The following is a 22,477-nucleotide window of genomic DNA, read 5'->3' on the forward strand; positions in this document are numbered from 1 at the left end:
ATTCCACTTGGAATGTATATGTTTGTTTTTTGTTCTTTTTTCCCCTCATCAGTATGAGGCGTACGGGGTTGCTGGAAGGCGGGGGAAAATAGGGTATCTGTTTTCTCTTAACGACGTCGATTCGACCTGACCTTGGCGCTCGGGCACCAGAGGAAACGCCTGCGTGTTTCTCCGGTCGGCTGGGAAACATGCACACGGGGGGGGCGGCTTTAGCTCCCACCGTGTTAGGCCGTCTTCATTTCACCGCGGCCTGCAACTAGTAATTCACTCTTGGTGAGTAGCCGTTTGTAAAGATCATGATTTTCCTTCATGTCAATCCGCGTGAAGGAGGGGGCGGGGCGGAGGTGGGGAGAGGAGGAGGAAGGAGCTTGGCCACAACAAAAAAAAAGCGGGTCAGTTTAAGCTGCGAACAACTTATTTCACTTCATTTTACGCTTTTCAAGGAGTTTCTTCACACCTCCTTTGGTCTTCTCCAGCGTTCCTACTGTCGCCCTTCCCTCTCTGAAGTGGCACCCTTTCAGTCCTAATTTAGTCATGCTGGAATGCATCAGCTTTTCTCATCACCACCCCAGAGGGGAAAGCAAACCCCATTGTCCAGGTCCCATTGAAAAGATTTTCTTTGTTTTTGTTTTTTCCAGCCGCACAGCCCAGCATGGTGAAGGAGGCAGAACCCAAGGCACTTTCACCGTGCTCCTCGCGGCTTTGGGTGCTGCAGAGGAGGAGGGGCGCCCCAGCTACCCCCAATTTCCTCAGACACATAGTGGTCAGCTTCCTTCAAACCGTCTTCTTCCCCATCGCCGTGCTGTTGGGGCGCGAGAAGACAGCGGGAGAAAGGCGGTCCTGGGGCTCCACTGCACAGTTGCCGTGGAGATGAGCAAAGGTCGGCACTTGGAGGATGGACGGAAGCCGGGGGGAGCACCCCTCCATTCTCCTGCCACCCATCGGAGAGGAACGTCCTCCTTTTGGGAATTTCTAAGCAGCTGCAGGATCAACCAGCCCAGGCCATTTAAGTAAGTTTTCATTCATTAATTGATACCCACCTGATAACACTTCCTTTCATCTCACACCCTCCAGGATGCCTCTCTTGTCCAGTTCATACACTGCATTGGTTTGTGGTGCAAGTGACGAAACCCGTCAAAACCCTCTAGACTTCAAATCGATTTAAATCACTTTACTTGTGCACTGAAACCCAAGTTCCAGTTTCCCAGTTTGGTCCCCAAGGAGGCAGACCTTCAAAATCACTCAAACCTCCAAGCTGCCTTTAAAGCAGAGATGGTAGGGGCTGATCTCCACCCGGAGGTGTCCATCTCTAGATCTAGAAAGTCACATCTCCTCCAGGAGGCCTTCCCTCCTAAGGCCCTTCTGCTTTGTCCCTTATGCATTTGGATTTGTGACCTTTGGGCATTTGGTATCTGCCCCCACCCTCAGCCCCGCAGCACTTAAATGCATATCCGTAATTTGTTTATATTAACGTCTGTCTCTCCCTCTAGACTGGGTTTGTTGTGGGTAGGGATGGTGTCTACCAGCTTTGTAGTGTCCTCTGCCAAGTGCGTAGTTCACTGCTCTGCACACAGTAAGTGCTCAATAATACCACTTATCCACAGAAGTATGTCACACACACACACACACACACACCCCACCCCCATTCAAAGACAAGGCCGGTTCAGCGCTTACTGCATGTCTGTGAGGCGTTTGCAATGCCCCGCCCTGTTTCTGATCGTGATCGTCATGAAATTTCTGCTCCCCAGGGAGAGGCCTCCTCCTTTCTCGATGACGTTGCTCTTCTGTGGCAACAAAATACCAGCTTTCAGCTGGGGTGAAACTCAAGTCTTTAAAGGCCCCGAGCAGATGGCTCAGTGGAAAGAGCACAGGCTTGGGAGTCAGAGGTTATGGGTTCTAATCCCAACTCTGCCGCTTGTCAGCTGTGTGACTTTGGGCAAGTCACTTAACTTCTCTGTGCCTCAGTTACCACACCTGTAAAATGGGGATTAAGACTCTGAGCCCCATGTGGAACAACCTGATCACCTTGTATCCCCCCAGCGCTTAGAACAGTGCTTTGCACATAGTAAACCCTTAACAAATATCATCATTATTATCATCATCATCTCGGACAGCAATCAACTGCACACCAACACAGTTCTGGGGTATTCTGGCATAATCAGCACATTGCCCATCATTAGTTTTATTAATCATGACCGTCATTTTTTTTCATTCAGCAGTTATTTAAAAAAAAATTCACTCATTTAAATCTGTAACAAACCAAATAAAATAATGTTGTTCAGAATGCATTCCATAAAATCACTTTTACCCATGGAACCATAGCACAAACCACTTTAAAAGAGCAGCTTCATTCAGGTCCTATTACATGATGAGGTTAAAAATACTCCACAGAATGGCTGGATCTGTGTCTAGATGTCCATTGCAAGTGGGGTACGCTTGAGAGTCGAATGAATGCCTGCTTGGAGTGGGGTCCGGAGTACAAGTTCTACCCCTCTTCAGGATCAGTTTTTGAGTCCTTTCAAAGCAACTTCACCACGGGAAAGTACTTGTGGGCGGAGAAGTCAAATTCTGGCGGTACCTGGAGGGAAACCAAAACGAAGGATTTCATCAGCTCTATGGCCCAAAGCGGCAGGGTGAGGGAAGACTTTTATCCATTGTGAGGGCCTCCAGGGGGTTTCCGGCCAGACTCGGACAGCTGAGTGGCGGGGAGGGAGCGGAAAGGACCTCTAAACCACCTCAGCCGCAGAGCGGCATAGTTCCGCTCGGTGTGTGTGGTTCCGGGGCAGTCCGCTGACTGGCTGCCTCCCCGTCACCAGGGTCGGCCCAGAGTTGAAGCCTGACAGGAGCGATCCCGTCTCTGTTACCCCGGGGGCTTGGCTAGCGGTTTGGCTTCCCGCCTCAGAGTCAGCAGAGTGGAAGGATGCCCACTCCCGGGGGCCTGGCTCTTGAATGGGCCCAGATGAATGAAACGTCCTCCACAAGCTGGAGGGAAGCAACTTTATAAAGACAGGAGGGTGCTCCCTTGGCATCCCGAACCCTAAGGTGGTGGATTTCAGGGCCCCCAAGAAACCCTGGCCCTCTGAAACCCATGGAAAGGGTGTGTTTCTTTCATGAGTCGCAGTGGATTTCACTTGCCTTCACTCAGAATCGGGTCAGACCGGAGAAATGTGCTCAGGGAGAAACTCTTCCACAGGGCTAAGATTGCTGCAGATTTTAACTCTGGCCTCACAGCCCAACAAAGGCACGTGTTTACACGCACACGCACACTTTATTTTCCCATCTCATTTATATTGTTCAAGTCATTCACACATGCCAAAATGGCAAACGATCCCCACTTTGCTTTTGCAGACATGAGGGAAAGCCAGAGTTTCTGTGAGGTGAAGTGTGGGCGTTCCTTAAAAGCAGGGATCACGTTTACTGACTCTACTGGCCTCTCCCACATGCCCAGCAGTGTTCGACCCATAGTAGACTGTAATCTTACTGAAAACGGGGATCGTGTCTACTAACTCTATTGGGCTCTCCCAGGTGTTCAATACAGTGCTCCCCAGAGTATTCATTCATTCATTCATTCAATCGTATTTATTGAGCGCTTACTGTGTGCAGAGCACTGTACTATTATTATTATTATTATTACAAGTTGGCAACATATAGAGACAGTCCCTACCCAACAGCGGGCTCACAGTCTAGAAGAGTAGACTGGAAGCCCCTTGTGGGCAGGGATCGTGACTACTATCAAATTCTCTCATTCGCCCGATCCAGTGCTCTGCACAGGAGGCAGTCACTAAATACTTTTGATCGACAGCAGGGGAATTCCTCTGGGCCTGAGGAGCTAGACGAGGGTGGAGGGGAGACAGAATAGCCAAGGTCAGCAGGTTTTACTGTTAGCCAGGCTTTGTGTCATCCAAGGACCTACTAGTCTCCCCCTCTAGAGTGTAAGCTTGTTGTGGGCAGGGAACGTGTCTACCAACTCGGTTGTACTGGACCCTCCCGTGCGTTTAGTTCAGTGCTCTTCACACAGTAAATGCTCAAAACATGCTACTGAGAGTGAGAATCTCTTGCGCGTCTGGGGCTCTACTGTATGTTTCTGTTTTCCGACTTTCCATTTTCACTTCCCTCCTTTCTATCTTCCTCTGTGTTTTCTTTCCTTTTTTTCCTCCCTCCCCATCACACACTCATTCTCTTCCTCTCCAACGCTCAGCTTTCTCACCACGGGGCTCATAGGCTCCTCTGATGTTCACCTCCTGCTCAATTCCACTCTGCCTTTCCAGCCCTTCCTTGAACTTTCCCCCCATGCCCCTTCCAACAATGCAAGTTCCCCCACCCGACTATTTCCACTCCCCACTTGGCCAATTTGTTATAGGGGAAGGCAAAAGGAACCGGCCACTATTAAAAGATGAAAATCAGCAGGCCTGGTTTAGGCCAATTCAGCTTGTCAGTCATTGATTTTTACCTTGGATTCCTTCTTGTGTCCTCCAGCCAACAACTTCATGACCACAATGTTGGGTTTGGCAACTTTTAAAATTCGATTGATCTAGACAAGTAAAGTGGAGAAAAAGCGATCAAACCCCCAAACTTTCCGTCAATGAAGATTATTTCGAGTTGCTAAAACAAAATGGCACCTGTTTCCAAACCTGTCTCTCCCTGTAGACTGTTAGCTATGGGGGAGACAGCAGCAGCATGGCAGAGTAGATACAGCAATGGGCCTGGGGATTAGAAAGTCATAGTTTTTAATCCCAGCTCCACTACTTGTCTGCTTGAGCAAATCATTTCACTTCTCTGGGCTTGAGTTCCCTCATCTGTACAATGGGGATCGAGACTGTGAGCCCCATAGAGAACAGGGACTGTGTCTGACTCAGTTTGCTTGTATCTACCCCCGCGCTTAGTATGGTGCCGGGCACATAGTAAGCGCTTAAAAGATACCGCAACGAAACAGCCCGAGTTTGGGAGTCAGAGGTCGTGGGTTCAAATCCCTGCTCCGCCACTTGTCAGCTGTGTTACTTTGGGCAAGCCACTTAACTTCTCTGTGCCTCAGTTACCTCATCTAGAAAATGGGGATTAAAACTGTGAGCCCCATGTGGGGCAACCTAATAGATGACCTAGTATCTTGCACAGTGCTTGGCACATAGTAAGTGCTTAACAAATATCATTATTATTATTATTATTATTACTAGCTCTTTGTGGGCAGAGAACATGCCTACCCACTCTGTTCTGTCAGACTCTCCAGTTCAATACAATGTCACCGTGGCGTGCCCCCCCACCCCCACCCCCCCCATTTCCAGCCAACAGCCTGAATCCCCGACCGTTAGAACACTGGAAGACGGGAGCCGTTTGGAAGCAAAGCCTCATGGGTACACACCCGTAATCTATTTTAATGTCCGTCTCTCCCTCTAGACTGTGAGCTCCTTGTGGACGGGGAATGTGTCGACCAACTCTGTTCTACTGTACTCTCCTCAAGCGCTTAGTACGGTGTTCTGCACAGAGTAAGCGCTCAATAAATACCGCCGATTGATTGGTTGGCACTGCTCCCTCCCAGTACCATTCAGCTATCGTTTTGGATTCTTGGGTTTTTGAATACTCGTTTTGTCTCTAATTTATCGATCTCTTCCACGTGCCTCTCCTCCCGCTGCCCCATGCGGGACGGGGTCTGTGTCAGAACTGTTCATCTTTCCTTCATTCCAGCACTTAGCACAGTCCTCAGCACATAATAAGCACTTAAGGAGCAGCATCGTGATTGATCAATCAATGGTATTTATTGAGCGCTTACCATGTGCAGAGCACTGTACTGAGCATTTGGGAGAGTACGATATAACAGAATTGCAGAAGAAGCAGTGCAGCCTAGCCGATACGGCATGGGTCTGGGAGTCGAAAGGACCTGGGTTCTAATCCCGGCTCCACCACATATCTGCTGTGTGATCTTGGACAAGTCACTTCACTTACCTGGGCCTCAGTTCCCTCATCGACGAAATGGGGATTGAGACTGTGGGCCCCATGTGGGACATGGATTGAGTCCGACCTGATTACCTAGTATCTACCTCAGTGCTCAGAAGAGTGCCTGGCACATAGAAAGCACTTAACAAATGCCATAAGAAAAAATAGAGAAGGAATTGGCAGACAGGTTCCCTGCCAGTAACGAGCTGACTCCTGCAGTGTCGTCTGAGGCTAGGTTTTTGCCGTATCCTTAAAAATGTTTCCTCGGCCTCGTTGCCTGTGGTTTCCCGATCGGTTCGCCCGAGAGCAACCGCGTGGATGTTCTTGCTGTTGTCTGTTCTCCTTACGGGTCCCGCCCAGCACAACTGTGTGGCGGTGAGCAGAGTGTCAAATACCGGGTGCCTGACTTTGTTTGAGGACATAATTGTTTGGCACCCCATCCCACAGCCTAATGTTGAGAAAGGCCTGGAGGTGGTACTGGCTGGAACAGGTCGTGGAGCCAAAGGTGGCGTCTACGGGGAAGCCAGTTCTCGTAGAGGGTGTGGTGGCACTTGGGCTTGAGGCCTTGGCTTTCGCCCGGAGCCCAGACTAATTCCATCACATGGGCTCCCAGGAGATGGGCCCAGCGTCCCCATTTGGTTTTTGGCTTCCTTGCCTAGTCGCTGTGTCGTCGTTCGGCATACTGCCCAGGGAAACGGATTTCTTGGGCGGCATTGAGCTCCGGGTGGACAGTTGAGATTTTCAGTTACACGTGCGGTTTCCCAGATGCCGGCTGATCCGTCACCTCGGTTTCCTTCAGATTCGTCGCCAGCCCGGGGCACCTGGCTGATTCGATGACGCACGGTCTTCATCCCCATTTTCCGGTTGAGGGTACTGAGGCCCAGAGAAGTAAAGCGAGTTTGCCCACGGTCTTCTGGCAGACAAGTGGCGGAGTCAGGGTCGGAACCCAGGTCGTTCTGACTCTCAAGCCCGGGCTCTATCTGCTTGACCGCGCCGCTTCCCTTGGCGTCCCCTGGCCCGTGCCAGAATGAATCCAACAGGACCGGGCCCGCTACACATCCCTGCTTCCTCCTGTCGGCAGTGGGCAGATGGGTCAGGCTGGGCCCCTTGGCTCTGATCCAGCCAGCTCTGCTGGCATCTCTGAACCGTGACCAACTTTTCTGTTGGGGCCGGGAAAACCACGCTGGCATTCTCGGGGCCGCTCCCTGCACCTGACGTGCTGTGTCCGCCAGGTCTGCGCCATGACTCCAGGGGCCTTTGGGCAACGGTGTTCTTGAGCCGCCCACCCGGGATGGGTGCGGCCGCCATCTTGCCGGCAGTTGAGAACGCTTTTTCAAAATAACCGTACAGCTTCACTGGGAGGGGCCGACGGGGTAACGTTGGCGCTGAGATTCCCCCGGGGGGAAAGTTAAGCTGAAACGAGCCTCGACATCCCTGCTTAGGAGTGCGTGTTCCCTTTCTGGCTAACGAGAGAGAAAAACGGTTTCTGCAAAGTGCTTTCGAACGTCGCTGAGTGGCCAAGCCTCACCTCATTGTCCGGGCTCGGAATGTTCTCCAGTATCATCTTGGCCTGCTGGAAGTGCTTGCTGGCGGCCATATACAGATCGGCAGATTGAGGAGGAGGACTGTACTTATTGAGGTCAGACATTTCCTAAACAGAAAAACAACAGAAAACATGCATCACCCCACCAGATGGGCACAGCGAGCCATGAATCCCCATCCTCTGTAAAATTATCTCTATGATGTTGAAGGCCAGAAGAAGCCTGATCGTTTTCAGGCCACTCAACTGGACAGGGCCATTCAGTTTTAGGATCTTGGCACTGTATTCCCACAAGAATGGGGGAGGGCAAGGGGGGCTCATTGCGGGGCTGGGGGGGGGGGGGGAGGGTCTCCACTCTAAAAGTGCTTGGGAATAAGTGCGGCCAAGGAATCAAAGCAGGTGCAGAGGTTCACCTTGAACTGCAAGTAGTGTACCGGGGGTGGGGTGATGACACTGTTGAACGGAGCAAATCTGTGTTCGTATCGGACTTGCTCGCTGTCCAGTTCAAACTTGGGTTTTCTCACTTTGCCATCCATGTCAAAAGCTATCATGGTCTAGAGAAAAAAAAAAAATTGATGCTTTGTGCCAAGCGATAAGCAGTCCAATCCCATCGACGGCAAGCAATATTATAAAAAAAAAAGTGCGGGCTCTGATGTCCATCTGTCACCTTATACCGTTAGCTTGCACATCCTCAAATGACACCGTACCAAAAGATTTTCCCCCAAATCCCATCAGGAGATAGATTCTCACATCTCACTTTGCTGCTGAAACTATCCTAAGTTTGTGTCCTGTGCCAAAGGAAGATCATTCTAACACGATCCTTGGGTAAGATAAATCCTTGGGGCCCAAGGTATTCATTCCCCGCCCCCTGCCCCCGCCCCCCTCCCCGGCAGTTAGGACAATCAGTCAATCCATCAATGGGTACTTTTTGAGTGCTTGTGAGCAGAGCACTGTACTAAGTGCTATAGGGAGAGGACAGTGAAATGGAGTTGGTGGACAAGTTCCCTGCCCTTGAGGAGCTTCTGGCCTAGTGGGGGAGACAGACATTAAAATCAATTAGAGGTAGGGAAAGGAAAGCAGGAAAGCGTATGGAGATATGTCGGAGTGCTCTGGGGCTGCAGCCAGACCCAAGTGCATATATAGTGCCATAGGAAGGGCGAATAGGGTGGGGAAATGAGAGGTTAGTCAGGGAAGGCTTCTTGGAGGAGATGGGATTTTAGAAAGGCTTTGAAGATAAGAGCGGTGGTCTGCCAGCTATGAAGGGAGAGAGGGTCCCCAGGTAGAGGGAAGCAGTGTGGCTTAGTGGCTAGAGCATGTGTCTGGGAGTCAGAAGGACCTGGGTTCTAATCCTGGCTCCACCACCTGTCTGCTGTGTGACCTTGGGCAAGTCACTTTACTTCTCAGGGGCCTCGGTTCCCTCATCTAGAAAATGGGAATTAAGAGTATGAGCCCCATGTGGGACAGGGACTGTGTCCAACTGATTAACTTTTATCTACCCCAGCACTTAGAACAGTGCTTCATTCATTCATTCATTCATTCATTAATCCAATCTTATTTATTGAGCACTTACTGTGTGGAAAGCATAGTAAGTGCTTAACAAGTACCATAACTATTATTATTAGAGGGAAGACGTGAGTGAGGGGTTGACAGCGAAAGAGACAAGATCAAGGAACACTGAGCAGATGAGGTTGGCATCAGGGGTGAAGCAAGTGGGCTGGGTTGGAGGGGGTGATGAGTGAGGCTACATAAGCGAAGGAGAACGGATTGCGTGCCTTAAAGCCCATGGTAAAGAGTCTGTCTGAGGCAGAGATGAATAGGCAACGATTGGAGATTTTGGAGGAGTGGGGAGATGTGCAGAGAAGAATCTTTAGAAATCAATTATCTGGGCAGTGGGGTGAAGGGCACTGACTGGACCAGGGAGAGACAGGAGGCAGGAAGGCCAGCGAGGAGGCAGATGCAGCAGGGTGTGACGAGCGCTTGGATCAGCGTGGTAGCAGTTTGGATGTGTTGTGCGGAGTCTAGATGTGTTGTCAAGGTAGAACCGACAGGATTTGGGGACCGACTGAATAGGCGGGTTGCATAAGCGAGACGAGGATTTGGGGACCGACTGAATAGGCAGGTTGCATAAGTGAGACGAGCTGAAGAAGATGCCCGCATTCCGGGCTTGTGAGACAGGGAGGAAGGTGGCGTTGTCTACGGTGATGGGAAAGTCGGAAGAAGGAGAGGGTTCGGGTGGGAAGGTGAGGAGTTTCCATTTCGGACGTGTTAAGGTTGAGGTGCCAGGGGACATCCGGGCAGAGATGTCCTGAGGGCAGGAGGAAACAGGAGACCGCAGAGGAGGGAGGTCAGGGCTGGAGAGGGAGATTTGGGGACCGATCCTCAAAGAGGTGGGAGTTGAAGCCATGGGAGCAAATGAGTTTTCAGTGGGTGTAAATGGAGAATAGAAGGAGACCCATAATTGAACCTTGAGGGACCCCCAGAGTTAGGGGGTGGGAGGCAGAGGAGGAGCCCACGAAAGAGACCGAGGAGTGGCCAGAGAGATAGGAGAAGCGCTAGTATGAACACGATCGCAACTTAATAAATACTATTACTACTAGGGAGTAAAGTCCAGCTATATTTTTTTCCAAGTCAAACAGACCTTGTCTATAATTTGCTCATCAAAAGCCAGTCAGAAGATGCTGAGAAAGAGGTTAGAAAGAGATGTCTTTGAGGGCAAAGCCCATTCAGATGCTATACCATTCCATATTTATGGGTCAGAGGTTCCCACTATGTTACTTCTCCAGACGAACGGAGGGAATGAGAGGAAGAGCTTCATCTCTCTCTCTTTTTTTTGGTCTGAATGACACTCTTCTGCATCCATATTATTAACTATGAAAACCGTCCTAATTTCAGTCACCCTCATCTAGCTCTCAGCCGATACCAAAGGCAGGCAGGTGCTGACCTACAGAGGCAGCATTTGATTTCCACTGGGTTTAATAATCCCTAGTTAAGTAAGAGGTCACGGGGAGTTAAAGCTCTCCTAGTTCCCCTAGGCAGTTTGTCAACTACAAGGTCCTAACCTTGGTGCACAAATGCAGATTCACAGAAAGAAATGCATAAAATTGTGGTAAAAATCACATTTAAAAAAAAACAACCAAAAAAACCCTCTCTCAATTCCCTTGTCACTCCTCCACAGTCCAAGTCAGTGAACGTAATCAATCGATGGCATTTACTGAGTGCTTACTGTGTGCAGAGCACTGGACTAAGCGTTTGGGAGAGTCCAATAGAGCAGAGTTGGTAGACATGTTCCCCTGTCCACAACAAGCTCCTGGGCTAGAGGAGCTGACAGTCTATAAATTCATTTAACCTTGTAGCTTTCGATCTAAGCAGTTGGTACACATCCGTAATTAATTTAAATCAATGACTTTCTCCCCCCCGTAGACTGTAAGCTCCTTGTGGGCAGGGAACAGGTCTAACCCTCTCTGTTGGACTGCCTTCCCCCAGGCGCTTGGACCAGTGCTCTGCACCCAGTAAGCGCTCGATAAATACCACCGATTGCTTGACTGATGGAAAGGAGGCGCCGAGCCAAAAACACATTTCGAGGTTAACTGAAACAGATCTGTGCTCACCAGTTGCACCGCTTCACGAGAAGCAGCATGGCTTAGTGGATAGAGCACGGGCCTGAGAGTTAGAGGTCATAGGTTCTAATCCTGGCTCCACCACACGTGTGCTGTGTGACCTTAGGCAAGTCACTACACTTCTCTGTGCCCCAGTTACCTCTTCTGTAAAAAGAGGGTTAAGAGTGTGAGTCCTGTGTGGGACAGGGACTGTGTCCAATCTGACTAACCTGTATCTATCCCAGTGCTTAGAACAGTGCTTGGCACATAGCAGGTGCTTAACAAGTACCATAATTGTTATTATTATTATTCATGAATAAGAAAGGAAGGAAAAAAAGAAAGGCTGGCAGACCAGCAGGCACTCAGACTTGGCCTCTCTCTGCCAAAGAGGTGAGGGTTTGGCAGACCCAAAGAGCCCATTTGGCTGGTTGTGATTAGAGTCTATTTAAGGAGCAAGTGGTGGTTAGAAAAAGAGGTATTCATTCATTTATTCAATCGTAGTTTTTGAGCGCTTACTGTGTGCAGAACACTGTACTAAGCGCTTAGAAAGTACAATTCAGCACACAACGGGCTTACAGTCTAGAAGGGGGGAGATGACATCAAAACAAGCAAACAGGCATCAATAGCATCAATATAAACAGAATTGTAGCTATGTACATATATACACAAGTGCTGCGGGGGGAGTTAGAGCAAAGGGAGCAAGTTGGGGCGATGGGGAGGGGAGGAGGGAGCTCAGTCTGGGAAGACCACTTGGCAGCGAGCCTTCAGTAGGACTTTGAAGTGGGGAAGTGTAATTGTTTGGCGGATTTGAGGAGGAAAGGCGTTCCAGGCCAGAGGTAGGACGTGAGCCAGGGGTCGACGGCGGGACAGAAGAGAACGGCGGGACAGAAGAGAACGGGGCCCAGTGAGAAGGCTAGCACCAGCGGAGCGGAGTGTGCGGGCTGGGCTGTAGAAGGAGAGAAGGGAGGTGAGGTAGGAGGAGGCAAGGGGATGGAGAGCTTTGAAGCCAATACTGAGGATTAAGGGTTACAACAAAATGGCATCCAGGGGGGCAGCAGGAAGCAGCGTGGCTCAGTGGAAAGAGCCTGGGCTTTGAAGTCAGGGGTCATGGGTTCAAATCCCAGCTCTGCCAATTGCCAGCTATGTGACTTTGGGCAAGTCACTTCACTTTTCTGGGCCTCAGTTACCTCATCTGTAAAATGGTGATTAAGACTGTGAGCCCCCCGAGGGACAACCTGATCTCCTTGTAACCTCCCCAGCGCTTCGTATAGTGCTTTGCACATAGTAAGCGCTTAATAAATGCTATCATTATTATTACCAGTGTGGGTCCATCCGAAGACGGGGTCCCTGGAGTCCCCCCGGTTAGTCACAGAGTGACCTTTGAGAGTTGGTTTCTAGGTCGCACCGACTTCTGATGTGGCGGTGCTAGTGGTGAGCCCGGAGACCTTGCTGCACTGCAATATGGCTGGCCAGCGTGCCACCAGGAATGGCTAACGGCCCCTGAAACAGTCCGTCCGTCAGTCGTATTTAATGAATGCTTACTGTGTGCAGAGCTCTGTACTGAGAGCTTGGGAGACTGCAATAGAACAATCAACGGACACATTCCCTGCTCACAACAAGCTTAATCTAGAGGGGGATAAATAAATGGGAGATATGGATATAAATGCCGTGGGGCTGGGAGGGGGGGCGATGAATAAAGGGAGCAAGTCAGGGTGACACAGAATGGAGCAGGAGAAAAGGAAAGGAGGGCCTAGGCAGGGAAGGCCTCTTGGAGGTGTGCCTTCAATAAGGCTTCAAAAGCGGGGGAGAGTCGTCTGTTGGATATGAGGGAGGGCGGGCGTTCCGGGCCAGAGGTAGGATATGGGCCAGAGGTCGGCGCTGAGGTAGACGAGATGGAAGTCCAGTGAGGTTAGCATTAGAGGAGTGATGTGTGTGGGCTGGGCTGTAGTAGGAAAGTAATGAGGTGAGGTAGGAGGGGGTGAGGAGATTGAAGGCTTTAAAGCCAACAGTGAGGAATTTCCGTCTGATGCGGAGGTGGATGGGCAACCACTGGAGGTTCTTGAGGAGAGGGGAAACAATGGCCTGAACATTTTTGTAGAACAACAATCCGGGCAGCAGAGTGAAATATGGACTGGAGTGGGGCGAGAGAGAGGAAGCTGATGCAGTACTCAAGGTGGGATAAGAGAAATGACTGGATTAATGTGGTCGCAGTTTGGATGGAGAGAAAGGGCAGATTTTAGCCAGGCTGTGAAGGTCGAACCGACAGGATTTAGTGATAGGTTGAATATGTGGGTTGAATGAGAGAGAGGAGCCAGGGATAACGCCAAGGTTGAGGGCTTGTGAGATGGGAAGGATGGCAGTGCCGTTTACAGTGATGGGAAAGTCAGGGGGAGGACGGGGCTTGGGTGGGAAAATGAGAAGCTCTGTTTTGGGCATGTTAAGTTTGAGGTGACGGGAGGACATCCAAGTAGAGATGTCTTGAAGGCAGGAGGAGATGCGAGATGGCAGAGAGGGAGAGAGAGGGAGGCCCCATTGCTCCGGCTCCACTGGCAACACATTAACTAGGGATAACTTCTAATAATGATAGCAATAATGGTGCCACTTGTTAAGCATACTAAGCACTGGGGAAGATGTGAAATAATCAAGTCGGACACAGTCCTTGTCCCACAGGGGGCTCACAGTCTAAGTAGGAGGGAGCCCGGGTAGCAAATCCCCTTTTTACCGAGGAGGAAACTGAGACCCAGAGAAGTGAAGTGACTTGCCTGTGGTCACACAGCGGATGAGAGGCGGAGCGGGGACTAGAACCCGGGTCCGCTGACTCCCAGGCCCGGGCTCTTTCCATCGGGCCACACCACTGCTTCCCTCCTAGGCTGTGCTCCGTGTGAGGGTACAACCCCATTGGACTCCAGAAGCCAGAGGAGCTCCACAAACAGAAGGGAAAACAAGGACCCCTCAGGACCCCCAAGAGCACTAGTAAAGTGGAAAGCAGCGTGGCTTAGTGGAAAGAACCCAGGTCCTCATCCCAGCTCTGCCAACGTGTGTGCCATGTGACCTTGGGTGAGTCGCTTCACTTCTCTGGGCCTATTTCTTCCTCTGTAAAATGGGATCCAATCCTCCTCCTTCCTACTTAGACTGGGAGCCCCATGAGGGACTGAGTCCAACCCCAGTGCTTAGCGCATAGTAAGTGCTTCCCAAGTACAATAATACAAACAAAAAAGGACAGACCAAAATTGACATCCTGAATCATGATGGTACTTGAGTTTTAATTACAAGCTCCTAGTCAGTCAAAACATAGCAATTACATAACCTGTGCTTTAAAAATGAGAAGAGCATACAACTTTAGAGACACCCAATTACCTTGTACATCCCAGCGCACATGTTCTGATAGGCCTGGCTCATGGTGATTTCTCGGCTCAGTGGGCGAACTGTTTGTAAGGGAAAAACAAAAAGCAAAAAATCAAACAAGACAAAAAAAATTGGACTCCTTTCTCCCTTATCTTAAGGGAGAAAAGTCAACGTTAAATCATAAACCTAGGTAAATGCAGTAATCTTCCTAAGGGTGTTGGAAAGATGGTTCTAGTCTCCCCGGGGTCCAAAGCTGAACGGAGACCCGATGAAAGGCTAATCGGACGACACAAGCTCTACACGTTAAGACTCTAAAGCACATCTCCGTTGAACGGCTGAATCTGAGGAAAAGTCCCCTGCCCCACCACAACATACCCTTCTGCTTGCTTAATTTGGCTCATACCCCTACTGTACCTTTCTTCTTTTTCTTGGTTTTTTTACTACTTCGACCTTTCTGCTGCTCTTCCATTATCCTTTCTTCCGCCATTTGAGAGCTATCAGCACGACTCAAAGTTGACATCAGCCAGGCATAAAGAAACTCGGACAGATACCTAGAGTCGACAGTGCTTAGTTATTACGAGATCCAAAAAGGCAAGGCCAGTCAACCGGAGGGACTCGAGGGGGCTCGGTTCGAAAAGATTCGAAAGTCCAATTTGAAATCATTTTTCAGTTGTAGCCAAATTGACACCCCTGAAGTCAATTCATTCAATAGTACTTATTGAGCGCTTACTGTGTGCAGAGCACTGTAATAAGCGCTTATGTCCGAATAGCTTCAATTCACGAAATGTCTCAGAGGTTGAAAAAGGTGAATCGAGCGTCCAGTGACATACGATTTCAAAACATCAATCGATTGGTGGCATTAATCGCGCGCTTACCGCATGCAGAGCACTGGACTGAGCGCTTGGGAGAGGACGACAGAACTGGGAGACATGATCCCTGCCCCGACGGGTCTTACAGTCACGTAGTGGGGAGACAGACAGTAAAATCCATTACAGAGAAGGAAAGCAGCAGAGCCTGAGGAGCTGTGCATAAGTGCTGTGGGGATGGGGTGAGGAGTAAAGTGCCTTAGCGGCTTCGGACTTAAGGGCAGAAGTGATGCCAAAGGGAGGGAGAATAGGATGGGGGAGGCGAGCAGTTAGTCAGGGAAGGCTTCCTGGAGCAGACAGATTTCAGTACGGCTTTGAGGAGCAGCCATGGCTTGGGCCTGGGAGACAGAGGACCTGGGTTCTAATCCTGACTCGGCCGGTTGCTTGCTGCGTGACCTTGGGCAAGTCACTTTGCTTCTCTGGGCCTCAGTTTCCTCATCTGTAAAATGGGGATTCACTTAGCCTATTCTCCCTCCAACTTAGACTTGCGAGCCCCACGTGGGCCAGGGACCGTGTCCGGCTTGATTAACTTGTACCTACCCTGGCTCTTAGGTGTTTGACACATAGGGAGTGCCTAACAGATACTATAATAATAACAATAACAGTAATAACGATAATAATAATATGGGGAGAGTGGTGGTCTGGCAAACGTGACTACTGCACTAGAGTAGTGAATAAAACTAGTTCTGAGCTGGCCACTCGGGAAGAAAGCTTGACCCACCAGTTTGGTGCTTGACTTATTGTGGCGCACTTAATCCTTCACTGGGATGCAAGGTTACAGTGAAAGCCATGATTTTTATTTACAATATGGCAAAGACGTATTCTGAAACTGAGACCTTTCAGGCTTGAGTACAAAGCATCGGTTTTACCCTACGTTCAGTCTCCGGCCGAATGAACAAGTCAACTTATCCTACTGTGCTGAAAAAAACCTCAAACCAGAGACAGAGTCCTCTGTGAAGCCAAAGAGCATCATTTTTAAGGACATGAGCCCTCGGAATTGAGATCCGCCACAAGTCAATCAATCAATCAATCGTATTTATTGAGCGCTTACTGTGTGCAGAGCACTGTACTAAGCACTTGGGAAGTACAAGTTGGCAACATATAGAGACAGTCCCTACCCAACAGTGGGCTCACAGTCTAAAAGGGGGAGTCTAAAAGGGGAGTCTAAAAGGGAAGTCCTTCAGTCTTTCAAATGCAATCCTTTTTTTTCCCTCTAGTCATGCCTCTTTTTAAATGGTATTCTCCGGGCTCCCTGTTAAAGAAGATATATTTTCATTTTTACACCAACGGAAAGGAGCCACCAACAAAATGGAAACCTTTAACGAATCATGGCTGGGGGCTGGAAACGGTCACTTCCACAGCATTGGTGTGAAAGTTTAATAATTCAATAGAATGCAATGGGCTTCATAGCAAGAACTTGGTAACAGGGAGAGAAGTCAAAGGCCCCCGGGATGGTCGCGTAATGATCTCAGGCTTACAGAGTGTATTTTTTTGCTGGTTTGTTCGGCATTTGATGAGCCCGGATCGAATCGAAGCCTTGACTCAGGGTGCCACAAGATGGCACTCTTGCCCACGGTATTTTTGTTTCGCCCCCATCTCACCCTTCAGACAGCAGAACTGACCCCAATATATTCCCGGAAATGTCTTTTACACTTCACCTGACCACTAAATAGAATAAACAGGGCCAAATTCATTAGCTCCCAGGGCGCTCCCTAAATTACAGTCGACCTCCTCTGACTACGCTGCTGACCTACTTCGCCGAGCTCCCCAAATGGAATGGAAACATCCGCCCAAGGCAACATCTTCTAGACGTCCCCCCGGTTTCTGCTGGGGGTGAGGGCTAGCGATAGGAGATGGGTGCATGGGGGAGGGGGCCGAGGGAAGTGAACCACCCGGCCACTTGGTCTCTCTTTTCCCTGGTCTCCAGAGCCCCTGGCGGGCTTCGGTCGTGCTGTGTTTTCATTAAGCAGTCGGATTCCTCCGTTCCGAGTCAGCCACTGGGCATCTGGAAATAGATTTGCTTGCCCAGCTAAATTCAGGCGCTACCACCTGGGGACCCATCAAAACTTGCCAGGGAGCGCAAACCTCTTCACCAGGCTTCCCTGCGTCGATCGCCCGGAGAAGCTGGAAGCCAAAGCGGGGTTTGTGTACGAACGAGCCGACCCGAGTCTGGGCCTTCCCTCTCAGGGAACGGCTCCACTCCTAACTTGGGGATGGCCGAGGCCGTATCTCACTAGCCCCCTAAGGTCAAGAGAGGAGGCCGGGGAGGAGTTCCGGACCTGAACGTTCTCGTGGCCTCCCGGACGGGTTTCTCCCCTACCTAAAGCCTTCTCTGTGAATATACTGGGCCAGATGTGCGGGGGGAGCAAACGAGCGTCTCGTGACCGCCCGCTGCCCACGTGGCACTAAGAGATTCATCCAGGCCCTGCCTCCAGGGGTTGCCTAGGCTCCAGAGCTGCTCGCTCAGAAAGCCGAGCGACGGCCAGACGGCCGGTGAAGACCATCGGGAGCGACTCTCAATCGGCACCGGAAGGAATTCACCAAATCCACGCCAGCTCGTACCTTGCCTGCTCGCCTTGTCGAGGCTCTAAGGGACGATGGAGAGGAAAAGCAATCGGAGACCACCTGGAGAGCATCCTCCGCCCTTGACGCCACTTCTCTCTAGCCCTCACCCTGCATTTAGAACAATGTGTCCTCTTACCAATAGATGTAGTAGTATTCGTGCATGCTGTAGAGCTCCAATTCAAAGCCACTCAGAAGGTATTGTATCATGATGCGGAGGTTATGATAAAGAACCCAAGTACCTAAGCAAGCCAAATGTTGCCTTTGGGGTTCTTGTTTCAACAGCATACTGTGAAGGGCTGCATCTACCTTCTCTGCCTATCAGAACACATGAACACATTAGCTCGTAAAGTGGACTTTCCTTACAGCAACGGAGGTATCTCTCCCCGGACGTCGCCTCTATCCCCATGGCCAGGGGTGCTGGCTGGTCGGGAGATGGTTCTAAACCCAGCCCCGCCAACTGGTCGCTTTCTCGGCCCGAGGTGTGGGGCGGAGCGACAGGCGAGTCGGTTAAGGGGAAGGGGGAGCGGGGGAGGGGTCGCTCTCCGGCTGACCCACCTCTCTACCCCATGGCTCCCCCGGCCCCTCCCCAAGGCCCCCCACCCCACCCCGCCCTCCACCCACCCCTCACCATGCAACAAAGCCCCGGGCTACTTTTGCACAGAGCAGTTATCCCCTTTAGGCTCTCCTGGGTTTAGGCCGGTCCGACTGCCACCAGGGAGAGGTATGATAAGTTTGGAAGCAGTCACCCTCGCTCCCTGCTCAACCTCCCTGCTATCCAACTTACAGAGGCACCTGCGTGAATATTCCCCATTTTTAAACACTAAGACAGCTCAAACCACCACCCCATCTTCACCCTTCACTAGCCCCGGTGTGGTGGTGTAAAAACGATAGGACGTTCTGATGTTTACTTGCACTGTGAGTTTTTCCATCTCCTATGGTTTTTGTTAACTTTATCTTCCTGGGAAGAAGGTACATTGTATTGCCAATGACAGCATTGTATTTAATCAAACGTCTCTCCTGATTTACTGTCTACAGTCTCAGTACTCCATCAGAAAGACTGAATTAAGAGGGCCGATCCTTTGGAATAGGATCGCAACAAATGGAAGAGAACACTGGCACAGAAATATTTCTACTATCGCCTGGATCGACTCGTTTTAGATAAAAAGTCAGCTGCCTCTTACCTCATCCTGCAAAGTAGCAAATTCCTCAAGTATATGGCCCAGTTTATCTCTCTGTCGAGCCCGGTTATGTCCGTGGATCTGAATGAGGCTGCAGAACGGCTAAAAAAAACCAAAAAAAACCTACGGCGGTTAACTGTCAATTGGACATGCCCTGTGGATTTCAGTCCCGGCTCTGACGCCCCCGGTGAACTGCCAAGGGGCAAATCTTGGACGTTATGTAGCTACCGTGTTTATAACTTTACCTAACGCACACGAGGTGCAGTACTCATCTGAACCACTTAAGCTTGCTCTGCCGTCCGGATCATTTCTCTAAAACAATGCTCAGTCCACGTCTCCCCGCTCCTCAAGAACCTCCAGCGGTCATCCATCCACCTCCGCAGCCAAGAGAAACGCCTCATCGCCGGCTCCAAGGCGTTTAATCGGCCAGCCCCCTCCGATCTTACCCTGCAGATCTCCTTCTCTGCCCCAGCCCACGCCCTTCACTCCTCTGGTGCCGACCTCCTCGCCGTCCCTCGACCACGTCTACCTCTCGCCCACGTCTACCTCTCGCCCACGTCCTCCCTCCGGCCTGGAGCTCCCTCCCCCTTCACATCCGACAGACTGCCACCCTCCCCGCCTTCAAAGCCCTCCTAAAATCCCTTCTCTTCCAAGAGGTCTTCCCCTCCTCCCTCTCCCCTCCCCTCCTCCCTCTCCCTTCCGCGTTGCCCCAGCACTCGGATCTGTCCCCTCCAAACACCTGCCATTCGCCACACCCTCGGCACTCATGTTCTACTCGTAATTTCTTCGAATGTCTGTCTCCCCCCATTAGACCGTCAGCTCCCCATGGGCAGGGATCGTGCCTACCAACGCTACTGTGCCATCCTTGCCCAAGTGCCGAGGACAGTGCCCCGTGCACTGCAGGTGCTCAATAAGTTCCGTTGGTAATGGCTGACTGCTTAGCGTGGGTGGGATTTTCGGTTTAAATGGCATCGAAAGCGGCAAGGCAGTGGTCCTCGGGCTCTAATTCCTCTCTTTCCGCTTCCCTCTGGGGAAAACTCCATCCACCTTTCGGCATCTGCTCAGGCTGGAGCATCGACTGCCCCCACTGCCAACCACTTTAGCGACGCATCCCCCGTTCTGGTCTGCTGTCAGTCAGTCACTCGATGGGATCCACTGAGCGCTCGACTGAGTGTCGAGCAGCGTCCTAAAGCACGTGGGGGAGTACGATGCACCTTCCCCGCCCACAAGCAGCTGACTCTCTCAAAAACAGTTATTGAGGGAGAAAGAAAACTCAAATCTAGGAGCTATGGGGAGTTTGGGAGAAAAAACTACTTCCATCGGCGGGCCCATCCTGTCATTAAAAAGGGCTTCCTCCACCGCAGGGCCAGAGGGGGTTTTCAGGATGGGAAGAGGAGCATGTGGTTGCCCCCGCCTTCTCTTTCACCCTACCTTACCTGGGCTTCTCCAAGCCAGAGAACCAGGGCTTAAGGGGCAACATTTATCAAATCGGTGGGCCCAGAGGATCGTAGCTCTTGGGAGCCAAATCCCAGCCCCGTCATCTACGTGTTCATGTTGCCGACTCTTACCCGAACACAGTGAGTAACAAAGGAGTCGATGCAGTCCTTAGCCTGGTGATTATTGTATAGACAACACCTGGAAAGAGATAAATTGGGAGAGGAAATGACACAGTAAGAGGTGGGACAAGCTGGCCCAAGAGAGCACACCACTGTCCTGGGAAACAGACGTAGACTGCGCCATGATCCACCTCCTGGGGCCGAGCTTGGCTCTTTGGACGTGGCCTCTCTGTCCGCTCTCATTTTGCGGGGAGGGCCTCGACGGGAGTGAAACCCAAAATCGTCAAGGCTGGGCAATCCAAACTTAGTGGAATAAATGGATCGGCCCCCCATTTCGTGGGCTCCGTGTAGTAGCAGCATCCATGGAGTGGCAGAGTGACACTTGACGGTGGCGGAGAGAAACGGTCCCCTCCGTCTAACAGTGCAGGGCGGGGAGGGAAGAGATGGGACTTGGGAGGAGTGGAATCTAACCCCATTTTCTTTCCTCTTTGTGGCAGATCTGAACAGGTCGGTCTTCCGGCTATGACTAAGCAGCGACGGGGCACACACCCTTACTGGGCAATGTTTCAAAGTTCAGGGCTCTTTCTGGGTCCCGCCAGAGTCAGGGCAATTGAAATGTGGTAGCACCATGCAAGCGGGACCCCGAGGTTCCGATTTCCCCACCCTATGAAACTCCCCTCCGACTCCGCTCCCTAAAATACCCCCAAGCAAGCAGGCGAATCCCCTTTGCCAGTATCAGAAGAGAGATTTCAAAGGGACGCTGGCAGGGAGGACTCTGAAGACCAAACGAGGGCTTGCATTTTCTCTTCCCATGCGATCCAGACACGGAACGATGCTCTTCGTGCTCTCCACCCACCCAACCACCCAGCTCCCAAAACGTCCGTCGTTCTCGGAGACCGGTTTGCCTGCAGCTCCCGCCCCGCCTCCCAGAAAAACGGTCGACTGCCTGGGAGCGCCTTCGCCAGGTATCTTGAGATACTTACTTAGGAGACAGCACTGGGGGGCTGACGAAAGACCGCAGTGCATCTCTGACCATGTCTTGCATGAGGTGAGTCCCAAAGACCTTTTTGTTATCCACAAGGAAAGTCGTCTTAAAGGAAGAGATACTTAGCAGTAAGACCTGTCCAATTAGTCCACTGTCCGGGGCGGGCGGGCAGGGGTCAGGGGTCTACAGAGGGGCCCGCTAATGGCTTCTCCCACCAACCGCCATGGGGAGATTGGGGCTGTTTAGTTTAGGGAAGTCTGAGGACCATTCTCTCGAACCAGTAATGAGCTATTATTGTAGAATGGTGGCGTCTTGTTTTTTAAATTTTATTTGTGCTCATTTTCTCCTGCCTCCAGTCCCTATCTGTCTGTCCTTCGTTCCTCTCATCCCCTCCCTCTGGATACCGTTGGCCCTTAGTGGGCCAGGACAGGATGGCGTGGCCTGGTGGAAAGGGCCCGGGCCTGGGAGTCAGATGACTAGGGTTCTAATCCTGGCTCCACCACTTGTCTGCTGAGTGACCTTGGGCGAGTCACCTCACCTCTCTTAGAGAAGCAGCATGGCCTAGTGGAAAGAGCCCAGGAGTCCGAAGGACCTGGGTTCTCATCCCGGCTTCACTGCTTGTCCGCTGGGTAACTCTGGGCAAGTCACTTTGCTTCTCTGGGCCTCGGTTTCCTTGGCTGTAAAACGTGAGCCCCACTTGGGACAGGGACTGTGCCCAACCTGATCATCTTGGATCTATCCCAGCGCTTAGTTCAGTGCCTGGCACTTAAATACCGTAAACAACAAAACCAACAAAAAACTAATGTCCATGTATTTTCCTCAGGGCTCAATCGACACTAGGGCTGGCTGGTCACCAGGGGCCCATGTTGACACTCGTCTCAGGAAATCTATTCCAGACCGTCAGGGAGTCAAGGTACC

At 51.1% G+C, this 22,477-nt stretch overlaps 2 protein-coding genes across 6 annotated transcripts in view; one reads left to right on the forward strand and one right to left on the reverse strand.

Moving 5' to 3' along the window:
* Nucleotides 1–438: 438 nt before the first annotated feature.
* On the forward strand, nucleotides 439–22,432 carry LOC119948017. Its single transcript, XM_038769812.1, has 3 exons — nucleotides 439–1,010; nucleotides 21,397–21,539; nucleotides 22,383–22,432. The coding sequence occupies exons 1-3, from the start codon at nucleotides 535–537 to the stop codon at nucleotides 22,397–22,399; spliced, it is 636 nt and encodes a 211-aa protein (XP_038625740.1). The 5' UTR covers nucleotides 439–534; the 3' UTR covers nucleotides 22,400–22,432.
* NAA35 (N-alpha-acetyltransferase 35, NatC auxiliary subunit) overlaps nucleotides 2,141–22,477 on the reverse strand; it is a 48,156-nt gene continuing 27,819 nt past the window's right edge. For 4 of the 5 annotated variants that reach the window (XM_038769808.1, XM_038769807.1, XM_038769810.1 and 1 more), the window contains 10 exons: nucleotides 21,558–21,664; nucleotides 20,587–20,653; nucleotides 19,022–19,120; nucleotides 17,977–18,155; nucleotides 14,824–14,960; nucleotides 14,422–14,489; nucleotides 7,882–8,022; nucleotides 7,457–7,579; nucleotides 4,451–4,531; nucleotides 2,141–2,578 (listed from right to left, as the gene is read on the reverse strand). In XM_038769808.1, coding sequence (XP_038625736.1) covers nucleotides 2,519–2,578; nucleotides 4,451–4,531; nucleotides 7,457–7,579; nucleotides 7,882–8,022; nucleotides 14,422–14,489; nucleotides 14,824–14,960; nucleotides 17,977–18,155; nucleotides 19,022–19,120; nucleotides 20,587–20,653; nucleotides 21,558–21,664 — 1,062 coding nt within the window. In that variant the 3' untranslated portion in view covers nucleotides 2,141–2,518. The remainder of the gene's footprint in view (nucleotides 2,579–4,450; nucleotides 4,532–7,456; nucleotides 7,580–7,881; nucleotides 8,023–14,421; nucleotides 14,490–14,823; nucleotides 14,961–17,976; nucleotides 18,156–19,021; nucleotides 19,121–20,586; nucleotides 20,654–21,557; nucleotides 21,665–22,477) is intronic. The other variant, XM_038769809.1, reaches the window with a different exon arrangement.

This window comes from Tachyglossus aculeatus, chromosome X4, assembly GCF_015852505.1.
Source record: "Tachyglossus aculeatus isolate mTacAcu1 chromosome X4, mTacAcu1.pri, whole genome shotgun sequence".
Classification (NCBI taxonomy): Eukaryota; Metazoa; Chordata; class Mammalia; order Monotremata; family Tachyglossidae; genus Tachyglossus; species Tachyglossus aculeatus.